This window comes from Oncorhynchus gorbuscha, linkage group LG19, assembly GCF_021184085.1.
Source record: "Oncorhynchus gorbuscha isolate QuinsamMale2020 ecotype Even-year linkage group LG19, OgorEven_v1.0, whole genome shotgun sequence".
Classification (NCBI taxonomy): Eukaryota; Metazoa; Chordata; class Actinopteri; order Salmoniformes; family Salmonidae; genus Oncorhynchus; species Oncorhynchus gorbuscha.
In genome coordinates, this window is record NC_060191.1 from 46491917 (window position 1) to 46510976 (window position 19060).

At 45.3% G+C, this 19060-nt stretch overlaps 2 protein-coding genes and 1 long non-coding RNA gene across 7 annotated transcripts in view; all 3 read left to right on the forward strand.

The window, feature by feature from the left end:
- LOC124005382 (calpain-5-like) overlaps positions 1–9543 on the forward strand; it is a 31144-nt gene extending 21601 nt beyond the window's left edge. Inside the window, exons 4-13 of the mRNA XM_046314583.1 lie at positions 3307–3515; positions 3669–3861; positions 3939–4132; positions 7116–7193; positions 7324–7519; positions 7605–7727; positions 7805–8001; positions 8092–8213; positions 8427–8563; positions 8710–9543. Of these exons, the coding sequence (XP_046170539.1) occupies positions 3307–3515; positions 3669–3861; positions 3939–4132; positions 7116–7193; positions 7324–7519; positions 7605–7727; positions 7805–8001; positions 8092–8213; positions 8427–8563; positions 8710–8889 (1629 nt within the window). The 3' untranslated portion in view covers positions 8890–9543. The remainder of the gene's footprint in view (positions 1–3306; positions 3516–3668; positions 3862–3938; positions 4133–7115; positions 7194–7323; positions 7520–7604; positions 7728–7804; positions 8002–8091; positions 8214–8426; positions 8564–8709) is intronic.
- Positions 9544–9934: 391 nt separating this feature from the next.
- LOC124005810 lies at positions 9935–15955 on the forward strand. 2 transcript variants are annotated; one of them, XR_006833694.1, is made up of 8 exons: positions 9935–10340; positions 12216–12300; positions 12417–12635; positions 12862–13747; positions 13888–14136; positions 14952–15028; positions 15450–15642; positions 15740–15955. It is a non-coding gene; the product is annotated as an uncharacterized LOC124005810 (long non-coding RNA). The 2 variants fall into 2 exon arrangements; XR_006833693.1 differs by having other exon boundaries at positions 12865–13747.
- A 6-nt stretch (positions 15956–15961) lies between these two features.
- On the forward strand, positions 15962–18977 carry LOC124005806 (unconventional myosin-VIIa-like). 4 transcript variants are annotated; one of them, XM_046315371.1, is made up of 6 exons: positions 15962–16274; positions 17400–17515; positions 17933–18102; positions 18173–18360; positions 18433–18555; positions 18678–18977. In XM_046315371.1, the coding sequence occupies exons 3-5, from the start codon at positions 17973–17975 to the stop codon at positions 18514–18516; spliced, it is 402 nt and encodes a 133-aa protein (XP_046171327.1). In that variant the 5' UTR covers positions 15962–16274; positions 17400–17515; positions 17933–17972; the 3' UTR covers positions 18517–18555; positions 18678–18977. The 4 variants fall into 4 exon arrangements, 2 of the variants coding, with proteins under 2 accessions (XP_046171327.1, XP_046171326.1); XM_046315370.1 differs by having other exon boundaries at positions 15963–16274; positions 18433–18977; XR_006833689.1 differs by having other exon boundaries at positions 15962–16290; positions 17933–18360; positions 18433–18977.
- The last annotated feature ends 83 nt before the right edge of the window (positions 18978–19060 follow it).

The following is a 19060-nucleotide window of genomic DNA, read 5'->3' on the forward strand; positions in this document are numbered from 1 at the left end:
ACCGTAAAGCATGGAGGAGGAGGTGTTATGGTGTGGGTGTGCTTTGGTATTCGTTGCCTCTAATTGGGGATCTATATTTGTGGTCCTTCTGTAGCTCAGTTGGTAGAGCATGGCGCTTGTAACGCCAGGGTAGTGGGTTCGATCCCCGGGACCACCCATACGTAGAATGTATGCACACATGACTGTGGATAAAAGCGTCTGCTAAATGGCATATATTATATTTAGGTAGCCATTTTTCCCACCTGTGTTTGTGGGATATTATTTGTGCTTGGTAGCACCACTGAGGTTACATTTTTTGTTTATTGTTTCTTGAGAAGTTTCACTGCAAATAAAGATGTGGAACTCTTATTTACGAACGTGACAGCTGTCATCAAGGCAAAGGGTGGCTATTTGAAGAATCTCAAATGTAAAATCTATTTTGTTTTAACAATTTTTGATTACGACATGATTCCATATGTTATTTCATAGTTTTGATGTCTTCACTATTATTATACAATGTAGAAAATAGTAAAAATAAAGAAAAACCCATGAATGAGTAGGTGTTCTAAAACTTTTGACCAGTAGTGTATGCTACTAGTTTATTCACAAACCTGTTACGGGCTGAGGGCGGTAAACCGACTGTCTGGCGGTCTAAATAAAGAAATATTAGCCTATCACTTGTGAATGATGTGCAGTAAGACAAGAAATGCATGACTTTTTTTTTTTCTTGTGACTTTTTTAAAATCAGTCGCACACCTCATGTAACCTAGCCCATAGGCCTAATATGTTTTGAAAAGCTTTGTTTCACAACTAAATTGACCAAATAACTTCTTAAAATGAAGCACATTAATCTGCTTTACAGCAGGTGTAGAGCCTAACTAGCATACATACATACAGTATATCACAAAAGTGAGTACACCCCTCACATGTTTGTCACATGAAAAGATATACTCATATTTACAACACTGAAGAAATGACACTTGCTACAATGTAAAGTAGTGAGTGTACAGCTTGTATAACAGTGTAAATTTGCTGTCCCCTTCAAAATAACTCAACATAACTCAATAACTCTAAACCTCTGGCAACAAGTGAGTAAAAAGTGAATACACCCCTAAGTGAAAATGTCCAAAATGTGCCCAAAGTGTCAATATTTTGTGTGGCCACCATCATTTTCCAGCACTGCCTTAACCCTCTTGGGCATGGAGTTCACCAGAGCTTCACAGGTTGCCACAGGAGTCCTCTTCCACTCCTGGATGTTAGACCTTGCACTCCTCCACCTTCCGTTTGAGGATGCCCCACAGATGCTCAATAGGGTTTAGGTCTGGAGACATGCTTGGCCAGTCCATCCCTTTACCCTCAGCTTCTTTAGCAAGGCAGTGGTCGTCTTGGAGGTGTGTTTGGGGTCGTTATCATGTTGGAATACTGCCCTGTGGCCCAGTCTCCGAAGGGAGGGGATCGTGCTCTGCTTCAGTATGTCACAGTACATGTTTGCATTCATGGTTCCCTCAATGAACTGTAGCTCCCCAGTGCCGGCAGCACTCATGCAGCCCCAGACCATGACACTCCCACCACCATGCTTGACTGTAGGCAAGACACTTGTCTTTGTACTCCTCACCTGGTTGCCGCCACACATTCTTGACACCATCTGAACCAAATAAGTTTATCTTTGTCTCATCAGACCACAGGACATGGTTCCAGTAATCCATGTCCTTAGTCTGCATGTCTTCAGCAAACTGTTTGCGGACTTTCTTGTGCATCATCTTTAGAAAAGGCTTCCTTCTGGGACGACAGCCATGCAGACCAATTTGATGTAGTGTACGGCATGTGGTCTGAGCACTGACAGGCTGACCCCCCCCCCCCCCCCCCCCCACCCCTTCAACCTCTGCAGCATGCTGGCAGCACTCATACGTCTATTTCCCAAAGACAACCTCTGGATATGACGCTGAGAACGTGCACTCAACTTCTTTGGTCGACCATGGCGAGGCCTGTTCTGAGTGGAACTTGTCCAGTTAAACCGCTGTATGGTCTTGGCCGTGCTGCAGCTCAGTTTCAGGGTCTTGGCAGAGCTGCAGCTCAGTTTCAGTGTCTTGGCAATCTTCTTATAGCCCAGGCCATCTTTATGTAGAGCAACAATTCTTCAGATCCTCAGAGTTCTTTGCCTTGAGGTGCCATGTTGAATTTCCAGTGACCAGTCAGTATGAGGGAGTGTGAGCGTGATGACACCTAATTTAACACACCTGCTCCCCATTCACACCTGAGACCTTGTAACACTAACGAGTCACATGACACCCGGGAGGGGAAAATGGCTAATTGGGCCCAATTTGGACATTTTCACTTAGGGGTGTACTCAATTTCGTTGCCGCCGAGATATTCGAGGCATTATGAAGTTCTTGTCAAATTGTGAATGAGAGACTGATGAAGTGTGTGCAGAGCTCATGCCTTTCATGCAACTTTTCTCAAATCATCATTATTGGCATCATGCATCCCTAGAAAGTATTAAACATCAAAACAAATAGCCCAACGTTTGTATCACAGCTAAAGTTACAGAAAGTAAATACCTCTAAATGAAGCATACAGGACTACAGGTTTCTTTGTTAACCGCTCAACACAGATTAGCCTCCTGTGTGCAAATCCTTTTGAAGAAATTATCCTTTCTATTTTATTCAGCTATGTTCAATTCTATTCTTCATACTATAAAATAACAAAGAATTCTAAGCAAATCTTGTCTGCTAAATGAACTAGTGTATCCCACAGCCATTTGGCATAGCCAGATCAAGGCCTAACATCAGGACAGCTCAGAGTATGATATTATGTTATTTTGAAATAGACTACATTTTCTTCATATCATGTTTTTTTTTTAGATCTTTCTAAAATAAATAAGTGATTTATTGTGATGGTGTGGACTATATTATTAAATGTATTTACTATACCTTTTAAAATATAGATGTGCCAAAAGTCTGCATCAGTGGCTTGTAGGCTATGCGTGGAAGCCAGGAGATGCTACATGTGTTTATGTTAATTAACGGTCATTTACCGTGGGACCGGCAGTTATTTGCTTGACAATCACCGGCTGAAGAAATTTCATGACCGTCACAACCCTAGCTGTGATGTGTTCTTCTAAATAGATGTTTTTAAGGTATTTTCAGATGTGTATTGAGCAGATAGTGAGATTGACTGGCAGTGGGGAAAGTTGGAGGAGATTGAAGAGTAGGCCGGATCCGAACCCATGCCGACACTGAAGACGTGTCCCGGAGGCTGCAGCATTCCCGCTACACCAGCCAGGACACACAGCTGTGACGTGTTCTGAGCATCTTATCTCCCTCCCAGGTGATTCCGGACCATAAGGACCAGGAATGGGATGAGGAGAAGCCGGAATTATATGCTGGAATTTTCCACTTCCGCTTCTGGCGCTTTGGAGAATGGATTGATGTTGTCATCGACGACCGGTTGCCCACGGCAAACGGCAACTTGGTGTATTGTCACTCCAGTGACAGCAACGAGTTCTGGAGCGCCCTGGTGGAGAAGGCTTATGCCAAGTTAGTACACACAAACACACACTGATTTGGTGAGGAAGTCTTACGCCAAGTTAATACTATAGTAGACTGTTGTGTTAATGTGTAGGATGTATTGCTTTTGTGTGTGTGTGTGTGTGTGTGTGTGTGTGTGTGTGTGTGTGTGTGTGTGTGTAGGATGTATGGTTGTTACGAGGCATTGGACGGGGGCAACACAGCGGATGCGTTGGTGGATTTCACTGGTGGCGTCTCGGAGCCCTTGGACCTGCTGGAGGAAGGGTTGAGTACGGACGAGGAGAAACGCTCAGTGCTGTTCGACAGAGTCCTCAAGGTTCACAACAGAGGAGGCCTCATCAGCGCCTCCATACGGGTATAACACACACACACACACCTAACTACTTACCTACCTACCTACCTATAGTCCTGACCCTTCACCATTCCCTCCAGGCGGCCAGTTCAGCGGAGATGGAGGCTCGTCTAGCCTGTGGTCTGGTGAAGGGTCATGCCTACGCTGTGACAGACGTTAGAAAGGTCCGGCTGGGCCACGGCCTCATGGCTTACTTCAAGTCCGACAAACTCACAATGATACGACTCCGAAACCCCTGGGGAGAGAGCGAGTGGAAAGGAGCCTGGAGCGACAGGTAGGTTTTAAAGTGTTTTTTATTTACCTTTTAGTTATACAAGAAGTCCCATTGAGGTCAGAAGACATCTTTCACAAGGAAGACCTGGCCTGGTATGAGGGGGGTGCAGGAGAGTGTGTGCAGGGGTATCAATTTGGTATGGCAGGGTAAATGGCAGGGTAAAAAAATCTTTCAAATCCCGATTTTTTTTTTATTTAATTATTTTTTAATTTATTTATTTTTTTTTAAAATTTTTTTATATATTTTTTTTAAGGCAAATGCAGTTTAGCGGCATTAGTCGTCTGGCTTTGGGACCATGCAGATGCCTGGGAGCGGAAGGGAACACTGTTTTAATGGCTGGCTGGGTTTATGAAGAGCAGAGATCTGTGTTTAATGACGAGATGCTCATGTCTAAGAGTTAACTTCTTGTGACTCCCAAACCCGCATGCGGGAGCGTAATCATCGCCTGAAACTAATTAGCATAACGCAACAGACATAAATATCCCTAGAAAATATTCCTATTCATGAAAATCACAAATGAAATATATTGAGACACAGCTTAGCCTTTTGTTAATCACCCTGTCATCTCAGATTTTCAAAATATGCTTTACAGCCAAAGCTAGACAAACATTTGTGTAAGTTTATCGATAGCCTAGCATAGCATTATGTCTTGCTAGCAGCAGGCAACCTTGTCACAAATCAGAAAAGCAATCAAATTGAATTGTTTACCTTTGAACTTTGGATGTTTTCACTCACGAGACTCCCAGATAGCCAAAGTTAATTTTTTCCCAAAATATTATTTTTGTATGGGAAATAGCTCCGTTTGTTCTTCACGTTTTGCTGGGAAATCGCCCGGAAATTGCAGTCACGAAAACGGCGAAAAATATTCCAAATTAGCTCCATAATATCGACAGAAACATGGCAAACGTTGTTTATAATCAATCCTCAAGGTGTTTTTCTAATATCTATTCGATAATATATCCTTCGGGACAATTCGTTTTTCAGTAGGACCGATTGGAGTAATGGCTACCTCTGTATTTTACGGGAGAATCTCTCTCGGAGCCACTATGTGACCATGTAGCCGTCTACGGCTATTCTTCAACATAAATGCGTAAAACTACGTAACAATGCTGTAGACACCTTGGGGAATACGTAAAGCGTAAACTCGTTGATGGCACATTCACAGCTCAATAGGGACTCATTGGAAGGCAGAGCTTTCAAAATATGGGGCACTTCCGGATTGGATTTTTCTCAAGCTTTCGCCTGCAACATCAGTTCTGTTATACTCACAGACAATATCTTTACAGTTTTGGAAATGTTAGTGTTTTCTATCCAAAGCTGTCAATTATATGCATATTCTAGCATCTTGTCCTGACAAAATATCCCGTTTAAAATACTGCCCCCTAGTACCAATGGGTTGATTCGTTGTCCCAAAAGGCAGGAAAGCAGGCGTCAAGCTGATGTCCAAAATAAGCCCATTGAAACACATTGGGCTTAAATTGCACAGATTTTTGCAAGAGTGAAACCTCTCGCTTCGCCTCTTCCTCTCTGTTGAAAGCACATCAACGCAGTTGCAGGGAACAGCGTGACATTTTTTCAACACATTGTGGAGGTAAAGATGGCTGTAGTATATGACTTTGGCTGGGTAACTGCTGTTTGACTTGACATGAAACTAAACAAGAGATTTAATACAGGTTCTGCGCTAGTGCGTAGCGAGCAGCTTTTATATTTTTATTTTACCTTTATTTAACTAGGCAAGTCAGTTAAGAACAAATTCTTATTTTCAATGACGGCCTAGGAACACTGCCTGTTCAGGGGCAGAACGACAGATTTGTACCTTGGGGATTTGAACCTTCCGGTTACTAGTCCAACGCTCTAACCACTAGGCTATCCTGCCGCCCCAGCTAATGCTAGAGTAAATTTAGCTTGCTTTTTCTTGTCTCCAAATTGCATTTTATAGATTTTAAATTGTGTAGAAATGCAGTAAATGAGCATCTATCTATCTTCTAATTAACAGAATAAATAACTCACGGACACTAGAGAAGCTTAACCAAGTTTAATTCTCCCCTGGATTCAGACAAAATACATTTTCACACAAGCACTGATATTTAACCGTTCCTCATAGGCTGAGTCTCCTCCAACCCATCTGGACAAACATCATTCTTTACTGCTAGGCAGGACACTAGTGATACGGGACATAAACTTCTATTTCTCCCCTAAGGTGACCTGACCTCAACCCCCCCCCCCCCCCCATCACTAATCCATGGCTCTCTCCCCTTATCAATGACTGCCATATGTAATCACTTCCCTGCACTCAACACATTCCAAGCTTTGTTGCACCCACTATATACCTTCTTCCTATAACCCTTAACTTCTGGTGTAGATCCTCTAAACCTCAGCACTCCGTGAGTGACATGAATAAGTATATTTCATATTCTCAAAACCCAACAATATTCTTTTTAAATACTTGGAGGAATCCCCTCCACGCCCAAGTGTTTGGGCGGACGGGGTGTGTGTGTGTGTGTGTGTGTGTGTGTGTGTGTGTGTGTGTGTGTGTGTGTGTGTGTGTGTGTGTGTGTGTGTGTGTGTGTGTGTGTGTGTGTGTGTGTGTGTGTGTGTGTGTGTGTGTGTGTGTGTGTGTGTGTGTGTGTGTGTGTGTGTGTGTGTGTGTGTGTGTGTGTGTGTGTAGACCTGTTCACGACTCACTCCCTCTGCTGGTGGAGAGAGGTAGCGTAGGCCAACAGGGAAACGGAGACCTGTAGCACAGATGGATGGTTCATTCCTGTTAGAATGTTTGTTTAATTTATATCCTGTATTGTAGGAAAATTCCATAGAGGATCTCGGCACCAAAAGGTCTGGGGAAAACTGCATGTTTGCTGTCCATGTCTCAGAACCTTGAATTCCTACTCTGTCAAGTTCTGTTCTGTTAGCATTCTTTCACTCTACACAGCACACCCTTCAGACAAACACTGAGCGATAGAACTTCTCTCTCTCTCTCTTTCAGCTCAGAGGAGTGGGGGAAGGTGAGTAAGAGTGAAAGAGAGAAGATCGGAATGACGGTGCAGGATGATGGAGAATTCTGGTGAGTTCTAACCCTTGACATATGACCCCTAGCCATTCCTCCACACGGCTGAGAAAATGGATGGCCATAGGATGATGAAGCTTGATGACTTCCCTTTCTCCCCCCCATTCCTCGTCCCTCTCCCCTCCAGGATGACATTTGATGACTTCTGTCAGTACTTCAGTGATTTGATCATGTGTCGTCTGATCAACACTTCCTACCTGTCTCTCCACAAGACCTGGGAGGAGGGCTCTCTAAAGGGCGCCTGGCGGAACCATGACGACCCGCTCAGCAACCGCGCCGGGGGCTGCACCAACAACAAACACACCTTCCTACAGAACCCACAGGTAGGGGTGGGGATGGAGGGGGGCATTTGTGTGTGTTTATCTATGTGTGTATTAATGTATAGGGTGTGTGTGTCTCTCCCTGCAGTATGTGTTCAACGTGAAGAAGCCAGAGGATGAGGTGCTGGTATGTCTACAGCAGACAGACAGGAGAGCCAGACCTAAAGAGGGGAAGGGAGAAAACCTGGCTATAGGCTTCGAGATACACCGGGTGAGAGGTGTGTGTGTGCGTGTGTTCATCACCTCATTGTGTGTGTAAGTGTTATTAATGTGTGTATTAATGTGTAGGTGGAGTTGAACAGGCAGTACCGTATGCACACTCGGCAGCAGAAGGTGTGTGGGAGTGTGTACATCAACTCCAGGTGTGTGTTCCTACGCTGTGTCTTGATGGAGGGTCGTTACGTTGTCATACCCACGACCTTTGACCCCGCTCTGGAAGGAGACTTCCTGTTACGCATCTTCACTGACGTCCCCGCCGACTGCAGGTACACACACACACACACACACACACACAAGCGTACACACTCACTCGTACACATTTTATCACTCACTCTCTTCATTACCCCCCCCCATAGAGAGTTAACCCTTGATGAGCCAGCCCAGACGTGTTGGTCAGGACTGTGTGGTTTCCCTTCCCTGGTCACTCAGATCCATGTCCACAGAGCAGATGGACTGGCTGGACAAGACTCTGATGGAGGTATACAAACCTTCTCTCCCTTCTCTGTCCATTTTCTTTCCTGGTCTGGTCTTTTTCTCCTATTCACTGTGTGTGTGTGTGTGTGTGTGTGTGTGTGTGTGTGTGTGTGTGTGTGTGTGTGTGTGTGTGTGTGTGTGTGTGTGTGTGTGTGTGTGTGTGTGTGTGTGTGTGTGTGTGTGTGTGTGTGTGTGTGTGTGTGTGTGTGTGTTGCAGCATCAGATCCATATGTCATCATTCGTTGTGAGGGGGAGAAGGTTTGTTCTCCGGTCTATAAAGACACCCGCAGCCCAACCTTTGACACTAAGGCTCTATTCTACAGGAAGAAAACTAACCAGCCTATACTGATAGAGGTAAGGAGACTGGGCTGGGTGGTGGGTTCTGTGTGTGTGTGTGCTCCTGTGGCTTAAAGAGGAGTTGGTGACCATTACAATTTGGGTTGTTTCTGTATGTAACCGTTCTCTCAATTAAATTCAATAGAACTTTATTCATCCCCCAGGTGTATAACAACAACGTGTTGATGGATTCCTTCCTGGGTCAGGTCAGTTTGACCTCTGACCCCGGCGACCCCCAGCAGGTTACCGTCCACCTGAGGGACAAGGGTAATCGCCAAGACAATGACCTCCCGGGCACGCTCACCATCTCCATGGTGACCAGCAACATTCTCACTAACATCTGACTAACCGTCAACCAATCTATCAATCAGTGCCTTACTCCCTCCGTCCAATAGGAGAGAGAAGCCATAAAGATCAATTAATTTGCCATAAAACATATCTTTTAAGGGACCAAAGTTAGCCTTCCAGACGATAGTGTTGTTTTTACTGGGTGTGGTACTAACTCCAACCACATAGGGGCAACAGAGGACAGATAATCTCCTAGTTCTTCTTTCTCATTTAATAACCACTTTAACTTGTGCCATTACTGATATATAAATGCATGTCCAGTATTTCAGCAGTATATGTTGTCCTCTTTACATTTATTCCCATGTTTTACATTTCAGTCAGCTTTGTACTAGTCTCTCTCAAGAAAGTGATTTGGATCTGGGTGCTGAGAGCGGCTACTGACATTTCTAGTCTTTCGGAAGGACACTTATTTTTGTTAGCTTCATAATTCAACTTGAAAAATATGAGATTTCTGTCTTGCTCTACTTTGTATCACACTGATTTTCCAGTGGGAGGCCAAATACTCAGTAGCGACACATCATTCAGGGCATTTGAGCCTCACATGTTCTACATGTTATTTTGGCATTCATACGTGTCACATATCAGTTTGCAAACAATGTAACAAAAACATAAATACATCTAATACTGAGTTAATAAAGCTGCATAACAAACATGGTCTCTTTTTTTGCTTTCTTGAGTAAGGCAGCCCCCCAAATCTAGGTGTTTCAGTCGAGATCAGTTCTTTCTGTGGCGGAGGGGCAGCCAGCAGAAATACAAAGCGTTGGAGTTGGTAATATTTTCTAGTTGCGCCGTGATTGGCTCAGTGTTCTGTCACTCATGGGGACACTACATCACTGCAAAATCTACAGGGAGAGCTCGAAAACTCAAGCCCCTTGGGTGCTGCCGTAGAGTTACATTAGAAGTGCCCATCCAAGAAGGCTCAAGGTCATTGGCCACAGATACAATTACATCATAATCACATATGTACAGTAGCTTTGATTGGACTGATCATGTCAACATCATATTTAAAAAATCTTAAATCAGCAAGCCTGCGGTCGTCATCATGAGTCAAGTCAACAATCTACTGGCAAATGCTTTTCGGTCTTTGTCATATGAAGATAAATTAGAGATAAAATGTCTCTGTGCTCATTGGCCTTTGGACATAAACATTACTCAAGTCAGAAATCGCAAATTCAACAATGACTGGTTTGGAAGGGTGCAGTGGCGAACTGCTTCGAAATGCTTTCAATCATTATTTTGCTTCCCCTGCCTGCTTTTCAGTGGAGAGGGTGTGTGGTCTGGGATTAAGGATTTAAAACGTCTGTATGAAAAGGGTCTGAATACATGAGAATTGTGCATCAGATATAACGCTGTTAAACTGGTATTACTGGGGAAATCAAACGTTGTGGCTCAGTTAGACATATAGATGAGCCATCAGCCTTCACAATCAACAAAGGGAGAAGAATAGGTACGTGCTTGACACAATTATAGCATATATTAAATTGTGGCAATTGTGAGACAGCACTGCGAGGCCATGACGAGTCGGCCGACTCCTTACACCTGAAAACGCCTGGGTTCATTTTTGAGACCATGCGTGAAGGAGATTACAGGCTACAAAGGCATGACGACCAACCCATTTTTACATTTTGGATTGTATGTATGAAGTGTACAGAGAAGCAATAACTAAGGAGACTGCCTTTGCATATGTACAGGTAGATGAGACCACTGACGACTCCTGTACTGTATATAACACAATTTGACAACATTTTATCTGTGACCAATGACCTTGATCCTTATTGGATGGGCACTAATGTAACTCTATGGCAGCACCCAAGGGGCTAGAATGTTCTAGCTCTCCCCTTAGACTTGGCTGTGACGTAGTGTCCCCATGAGTGACAGAACACTGAACCAATCATGACGCTGGAGCTGCCTATTTACTTATTTGTATTTATTTAGGCAAAAAAATGTGGGGGTCAAAACAGGCTCTGCCCCACCTGCCCTGAACAACGGGTTGCCTCTGTTTGTGTTATAATTATCTCTGGTGCTTTTCTCCACAAGGAGGGTGGTAAGTTACAGACCCAACATCATTATATTTTAGTATCCCCTCACCATGTTTTCCTGTGACAATCTCTTCCATTCTAATATTAGTTGAGTAATAGAACCATTCCAGTTCATAGTGGGAGGGTTTTCTTGTCAGTGCGTCTGTATATTGTCTATAAAAGTGGATCCTCGTGGTTGTATTGTCCTTCCTTTTTAGACCACATAGACCTCATAAAATACTTCAAATGGTAGGCTAACTGCTGAGTCTGGGTCTGTCTCTCTGTCTCTCTCTCTCTCTCTGGTGACTTAAAGAAGAGTAAAGTTAAGGCCTCAACATCTGTCTGAATTTCTGTCACTGTCCTTTTTGAAATAGCTGAACGAATTGGCCTACATTCATCACAGCTCATTTGCTTGCACTTGCTTATACTTAGCTAAGTGTTAATTATATAAGAACAAGCATCATACATTTACTGAACATAAATATAATAATGTTTGTGTATGGTTCAAAACTCATGTTGACATTAATTATTATTGAAGGAGAATGCCGTTCTCCAGTTACACAAATCCACAAGGAATCAGTAGGAACCATATTTAAAGAGCTCCACTCTTTATGTAGACTCTAAAATTTGTGGGCACCATTTGTCGCTGTTATAGAGGCTCCCGGGTGACGCAGCGGTTTAAGGCACTGCATCTCAGTGCTCGAGGCGTCAGTACATACCCTGGTTCGATTCCAGGCTGTATCACATCCGGCTGGGATTGGGGAGTCCCATAGGGCAGCGCACAATTGGTCCAGCGTCGCCGGGGTAGGCTGTCACTGTAAATAATAATTTGTTCTTAACTGACTTGCCTAGTTAAATAAAATACATGTAATGTTGTGTAGTGGCTTCGCTGGCATCTGAACATTTTTGTTGTTTGCCCCACCAAGATTGACATGTTAAAATCGCTACTGCCAATACTAGTAGACAGACAAACAGACTAGATCCACTGGAGGAGAAGGGTGATTTAGGATACAGTTTCACACCAATACTGCCATTCTTAAATTGGACTCTACACTCAACTCCTTCATTCCTTTCTTTCTCACAGACACTGTGTATAACCCATATTACTGTATCATATTGTATTACCTCCAGTGACTACAGTGCCATGTAGATCACGTTTCAACCAAAAGACTTATCCATTACCAATAACTAATAGCCTTATCAATAACCAATAGCCCTATCAATAACCAATAACCCTATCAATAACATATAACCAATAGCCCTATCAATGACTAATAACCAATAGCCTTATCAATAACCAACAGGTCCAACTTCCTGAAGATGAGGAAGTCAGCCATGATGATCCAGAAGACGTGGCGAGGATACCACTGTCGCAAGAACTATGGAGCTGTGAGTTTTAAAAACTTGATCACTTGAACTGTTCCTTGTATCATTAATCAAATTACAATTTCTCCTCCATGTCCTCTCCTCCTCCCCCTCCTCCCCTCCTTCTCCTCCCCTCCTAGATGCGGGCAGGGTTCACCAGACTGCAGTCATTGTATCACTCCAGGCGGCTGTACATAATGTACCACGTGGCCAGACAGAGAGTGATGGGTCTGCAGGCCAGGTGTAGAGGCTGTCTGGTCAGAAGGGCCTTCAGACACCGCCCCTGGGCCATCATCACCATCCAGGCTCACACACGGGGCATGATCGCACGAGGCCTCTACAAGAGACTGAAGGGAGAGGTGAGAAAGAGACAGACACACGCAGTGCAGACTGAAAGAAAGCCTCAGTCCCGCTCACTCTCTCATCCTAAACCTTTCTCTCACTCTCTCATCCTAACCCTTTCTCTCACTCACTCACTCTCTCATCCTAACCCTTTCTCTCTCTCACTTTCTCTTGCATTCTTTTTCTCTCTCTCTCTCTCTCTCTCTATCTCTCTCTCTCTCTCTCTCTCTCTCTGTATCGGAGGAGGTGGGAGGCAGAGAAGCTGCGTCTGGCTGAGGAGAAACTGACGAACCAGATGAGCGCTAAGAAGGCAAAGGTCTGGAACACACACACATACAGGCGTCATGCACCCCAAAGATCAGAGGGGGCACAAAGTACATGAGGATGGTTAGGGATGGTCCGTAGGGGGGCCAGGCCCTGCAATCTAGAGCCATAATCATTATGCTTAATTCTATGTCAAGAAATATGTCCATTTTTCTGCATATCTAAGCATACCTCTTGAGCTGTCTGTCTCCTCCTGACTGGTGGTTCTGAATTAAAAAGAAACTAAATATGCTTCTCTGCATCTTCTGCTAAAATCTGGGTAAAATATTGAGTACATTTAGTTATTGCTAGCTTTTCTAAAGTCTACCAACCTTGCCAGCAGGCATGCCAGCTAAGATACTTAGAAAAGATAGCTACTCTACCTTGATAGCCTGAAATGGCTCCATCATAAAATTACTAGCTGGCTAGTAGTATTACAGAAAAATAACAACTGTTTTTAGGACAAATCTGAGGGGGCATACACACACACACACCAACACAGACACAGACACAGACACAGACACAGACACACACACACACACACACAGACACAGACACAGACACAGACACACACACACACACACACACTCTTCTGTAGGTAGAAGCATAGCGTAACCACCAGGGGAGACTGGCCCAGCTAGCGAAGGATGACACGGAGAGGGAGAAGAGAGAGAGGGAGGAGGTGCGGAAGGAGATGGTGGAGCAGATGGAGAATGCAGCACATGAGCCGGTGAACAACTCTGACATGGTGGATAAGATGTTCAGCTTTCTGGGAACAACAAACTCCTTCCCTGGCCAGGAGGGAGCACCACCAGCTGGGTTCTAGGTGAGAAGGTCGCCACCTGGTGGGACAGACAAACCCTGCTACAGTTAACACAATCTGCTCTGGGCTACATTCAAATCGTTCACTGTGTGTGTGTGTGTGCATAAATGTGTGTGTTTGCGCGTACATGCATCTGTTTGTAGGACTTGGAGCGTGCCCAGAAGGAGCTTGAGGAGGATGATTTAGACGCTGTTCTTCCTCTCCCTGAGGATGAGGAGGATGATCTGTCAGAGTATACGTTTGCCAAATTCGCTGCCACCTATTTCCAGGGCAACACCACACACACCTATGGCCGACGGCCGCTCAAACAACCTCTGCTGTTCCATGACGACGAGGGCGACCACATGACCTCTCAACTCTGACCAACGTGACCTCTAACCCCAGTAGACCATGTGGGTTTGTCAGACTGTCCTTTCAGGCAGACTCCTTCTACCCAACTGTACTTTTTTATAATTACAGCAACAACACTGTTTAGAGTTGCAAAATTTGTTTTGAAAGAGAGAACTGCAGGCTCTGCAGGTGGAGGGAGAGGTGAGAGGAGGGGGGGGGACTACAGGCCCTGAAGGGGGAGGGAGAGGTGAGAGGAGGGGGAGGGGAAAGAAAGTGAACTACAGGCCCTGCAGGGGGAGGTGAGAGGAGGGGCAATAGAGAACTACAGGCTCTGCATGGGGAGGAAGGGGAGCGGAAAGACAGTGAACTACAGGCCCTGCAGGGGGAGGGAAAGGTGAGAGGAGGGGGAGGGGAAAGACAGTGAACTACAGGCCCTGCAGGGGGAGGGAAAGGTGAGAGGAGGGAGGGAGAGAGAGAGAACTACAAGCCCTGTAGGGGGAAGGAGAGGTGAGAGGAGGGAGGGAGAGAGAGAGAACTACAAGCCCTGTAGGGGGAAGGAGAGGTCAGAGGAAATGTTTTGCTGTGCTGTGAGGAAAAATGTACTTACTAAGAATGTGATATGTGGTTATCTCACCTAGCTTTCTAAAGATGAATGCACTAACAGTAAGTCACTCTGAATAAGAGCATTTGCTAAATCATTAAAAGAAGAAAAGGGGGGAAGTAATTGATAATAACACTTAGCTATAATCTCATTAGGTTAGTTGATAACTGAGTTGCACCCTCATGGTCTGATACACCTGTAGAGTTGCTCTGGGTAGTACAGTACAGTCGTGCTTCCTCGAAGACGTTTCCTAGCTGATTTATAAACTGTGTTCAGACAGCAACAAGAAGAACAGTGTCCGACACAAACTAGTGTCCCTCACCCTGAAGAAGAAGTCCAAGATCACTGAGGAGGTAAGAGAGAGGAGGAGGTTTTGGAGATTTAAGCATTTTAGCAATGATGACATTGCCCTTAGCGTCTGGGCACTTTGTCTATGCCCCAAATGGCACCCTATTCCCTACACTCTACTCCATGGTAAAAAGTGGTGCACTATAATAGGGATAGGGTGCCATTTGGGACGCAGAGAGTATGTAGATCAGATAGAATGTTGATGATGTGTTTTCTGACAGGTGGTGAAGCGCCTGAACGACGGAGAGATTAGTCTCCATGGTAACCGCATGCTGACACACAGACACACACACACACATCCATTACCTCTCTTTTTCTCTCCTCTCCTCTTTCCACCTCTCTTCTTCTCCCCCCTCCCACTGTCCTCCCACTCTCTCCTCCCCCATCTCTCTCTCTCGCTCTCTCCTCATCTTTCTTCTCTCCCAGGCCACTAAGTCTAAGAAGCCCATCATGTTGCCAGTAACCTTTATGGACGGCACCACTAAGACGTTGTTGACAGACTCAGCTAGTAACGCCATGGAGCTGTGTAACGACATGGAGCAGTGTAACGCCCTGGCAGACAAAAATCAGCCTCAGAGATCGCTTTGGATTCTCTCTCTACATTGCCCTGTTTGACAAGGTAATACACACACAGACACACACACAGACACACACACACGCATACACATGTGCAGTATTCCAGTATGAGCTATGTGTATGTGTGTGTCTACCTCAAGGTCTCCTCCTGAGGCAGTGGAAAGGACCAGGGTGCCCAGGAGCAGTATGCCCAGGAGCAGTATGCCCAGGAGCAGGGTGCCCAGGTGCAGGGTGCCCAGGAGCAGTATGCCCAGGAGCAGGGTGCCCAGGAGCAGGGTGCCAAGGAGCAAGGTGCCAAGGAGCAAGGTGCCCAGGAGCAGTATGCCAATGAGCCGTATGCCAAGGAGCAGGGTGCCCAGGAGCAGTATGCCCAGGAGCAGGGTGCCCAGGTGCAGGGTGCCCAGGAGCAGTATGCCCAGGAGCAGGGTGCCCAGGAGCAGGGTGCCAAGGAGCAAGGTGCCAAGGAGCAAGGTGCCCAGGAGCAGTATGCCAATGAGCCGTATGCCAAGGAGCAGGGTGCCCAGGAGCAGGGTGCCCAGGAGCAGTATGCCAAGGAGCAGGGTGCCCAGGAGCAGGGTGCCCAGGAGCAGGGTGCCCAGGAGCAGGGTGCCCAGGAGCAGGGTGCCCAGGAGCAGGGTGCCCAGGAGCAAGGTGCCATATGGAACCTGGTCAAAGGTAGTGCACTATATAGGTAATAGGAGGCCATTTGCAGGTACCTGCTGTAATGTACCTGCTGTAATGTACCTGCTGTAATGTACCTGCTGTAATGTACCTGCTGTAATGTACCTTCTATAATGTACCTGATGTAATGTACCTGCTGTAACGTACCTGCTGTAATGTACCTACTGTAATGTACGGGCTGTAATGTACCTTCTATAATGTACCTGATGTAATGTACCTGCTGTACCTGCTGTAATGTACCTACTGTAATGTACCTGCTGTAATGTACCTTCTATAATGTACCTGATGTAATGTACCTGATGTAATGTACCTGCTGTACCTGCTGTAACGTACCTGCTGTAATGTACCTTCTATAATGTACCTGATGTAATGTACCTGATGTAATGTACCTGCTGTACCTGCTGTAACGTACCTACTGTAATGTACCTGCTGTAATGTACCTTCTATAATGTACCTGATGTAATGTACCTGATGTAATGTACCTGCTGTAATGTACCTGCTGTAATGTACCTTCTATAATGTACCTGATGTAATGTACCTGCTGTAATGTACCTGCTGTAATGTACCTGCTGTAATGTACCTGCTGCAATGTACCTGCTGTAATGTACCTGCTGTAATGTACCTGCTGTAATGTACCTGCTGTAATGTACCTGCTGTAATGTACCTGCTGTACCTGCTGTAATGTACCTGCTGTACCTGCTGTGCTGTACCTGCTGCAATGTACCTTCTATAATGTACCTGCTGTAATGTACCTGCTGCAATGTACCTGCTGTAATGTACCTACTGTACATGCCGTACCTGCTGTAATGTACCTTCTATAACGTACCTGCTGTAATGTACCTTCTATAACCTTCTTAACTTGCGGAGGTTGTTCCTGTAAACTTGGTATACATGTGATCTAGACTTAGTTTCCTCACTCCTCACAAAGTGTGCACTTGCACCCTAGATGGATTTACAAGCATTGGATTGGTGTACTCATTCGCTTTAGGGTGTTTCCACCATTGTTAAACCCATGACAGGGAGTGTGAAAGTACACACTTTGGGAGACGGACGGATAATCGGGACACAGCCCTAGTCATGTGTCCATACTCTGATTCCACCCCTCTCTCCACCATACAGGTCCAAGTCAGCCTAAGAATGATGTAATTGTGGACAGGGGTCTACTTTATAGACGAACAGGAGCAGGTGCTGCTAGAACTCTCTTTCCCAGAGATCACTGCAGTCTCCAGCAGCAGGTAAGGCATGATGGGATTTGGAGTCTATCCTAACACTGTTGCCCTCTCGACCATAAACATAACAGCAACTCTCTGTTTCTTTTTCTTAGGTTTTCTGTTATTTTCTTATATCCTCTTTTCTCCTGAGCTACTAATTTCAAGAAGCCTATTTACTATGTTGCCTGTAATAATAATACCTTTAATTTATAGAGTTAGTTAGCCATCCTCCTTACTTGGGCTAGCTACTCTGTTTTGTTGGTGGCCACCTCAACCCCCAATGGTTAGCTGACCTGTTAGGGAATAAATATGTGCTCGATCTTTCGAGCTAACGACTGTATTCCTGTCTCTTTCTCTCTTCTTCTGAGACTTCTTGCTAGCTACACCGCACAGCACATGAGCAATTATTTGAGCATTTTTTCTTCCTCTGTGTGTCAATAGAGATGGCAAGCTGCAGGGGCAGAGTTTTGCGTTGGTGACCATGAAGGGCGATGAGTTTACATTCACGTCAACCAACTCTGAGGACATCAGAGACCTTGTGGTAACATTCCTAGAGGGCCTGAGGAACCGGTCCAAGTATGTGGTGGCTCTGCAGGACAACACCAACGCTGGTGAGTAGTGTACACACACAAACACAAACATAAACACACACCCCCACAAACTGCACCTTTTCCCCTCCAGTTGGGGAGTCTACGTTCCTGTCGTTTCAAAGGGGAGACCTGATCCTATTGGACCAGGAGACGGGTCAGCAGGTCATGACCTCAGGCTGGGCCCACGGGGTCAATGAATGGACCAATCAGAAAGAAGATTTCCCTGCTGACGCCGTCTACGTCCTGCCGACTGTTACTAGACCTCAGGCCGACGTAGTGGTAAGACATACACACACACAGCCTTTACACACACACACAGCCTTTGCATGATCCTCAAACCTCTCTCTCTAGACGTTGGTTACCATGACACCAGACCAGCGACAGGAGACGGTCCGTTTGTCTCAGCTGGTTCTCCCGGAAACTGGAGAGGGTTAAACCTTACACACTGGAAGAGTTCAGCTATGACCACTTCAGGTAGACATGCACGTATGCATTTATTTATTTTTTCAACCTTTATTTAACTAGGCAAGTCAGTTCAGAACAAATTCTGATTTGCAATGACAGCCTAGGAAAAGTGGGTTAACTGCCTTGTTTAGGGGCAGTGTGGCGGGCCAGGCGCACGCACGTTGACTTCGGTCGCCAGGTTAAGTGAGCAGTGTGTCAACACTGTGTTTCGGAGGATGCATGGCTCTCGACCTTCGCCTCTCCCGAGTCCACGGCAGTTGCAGCAATGGGACAAGACTGTAACTACCAATTGGATATCACGAAAAAGGGGTAAAAAGTACCAAAATAAACAACAACAAAAAAGCTCTATTGTAGATTAGAACCCTCAGACTCAGATTGAATCTTGGCTGAGGTGTCTGTTTTTATAAAAACAATAAAGATGATTGGATGAGGACAGTGGCCGATGTCTTTTTTTCAACTGGAGTAACAGAAGTAGCGTTATACTGTGGACATGGAATCAAATGGGTTAATCAAT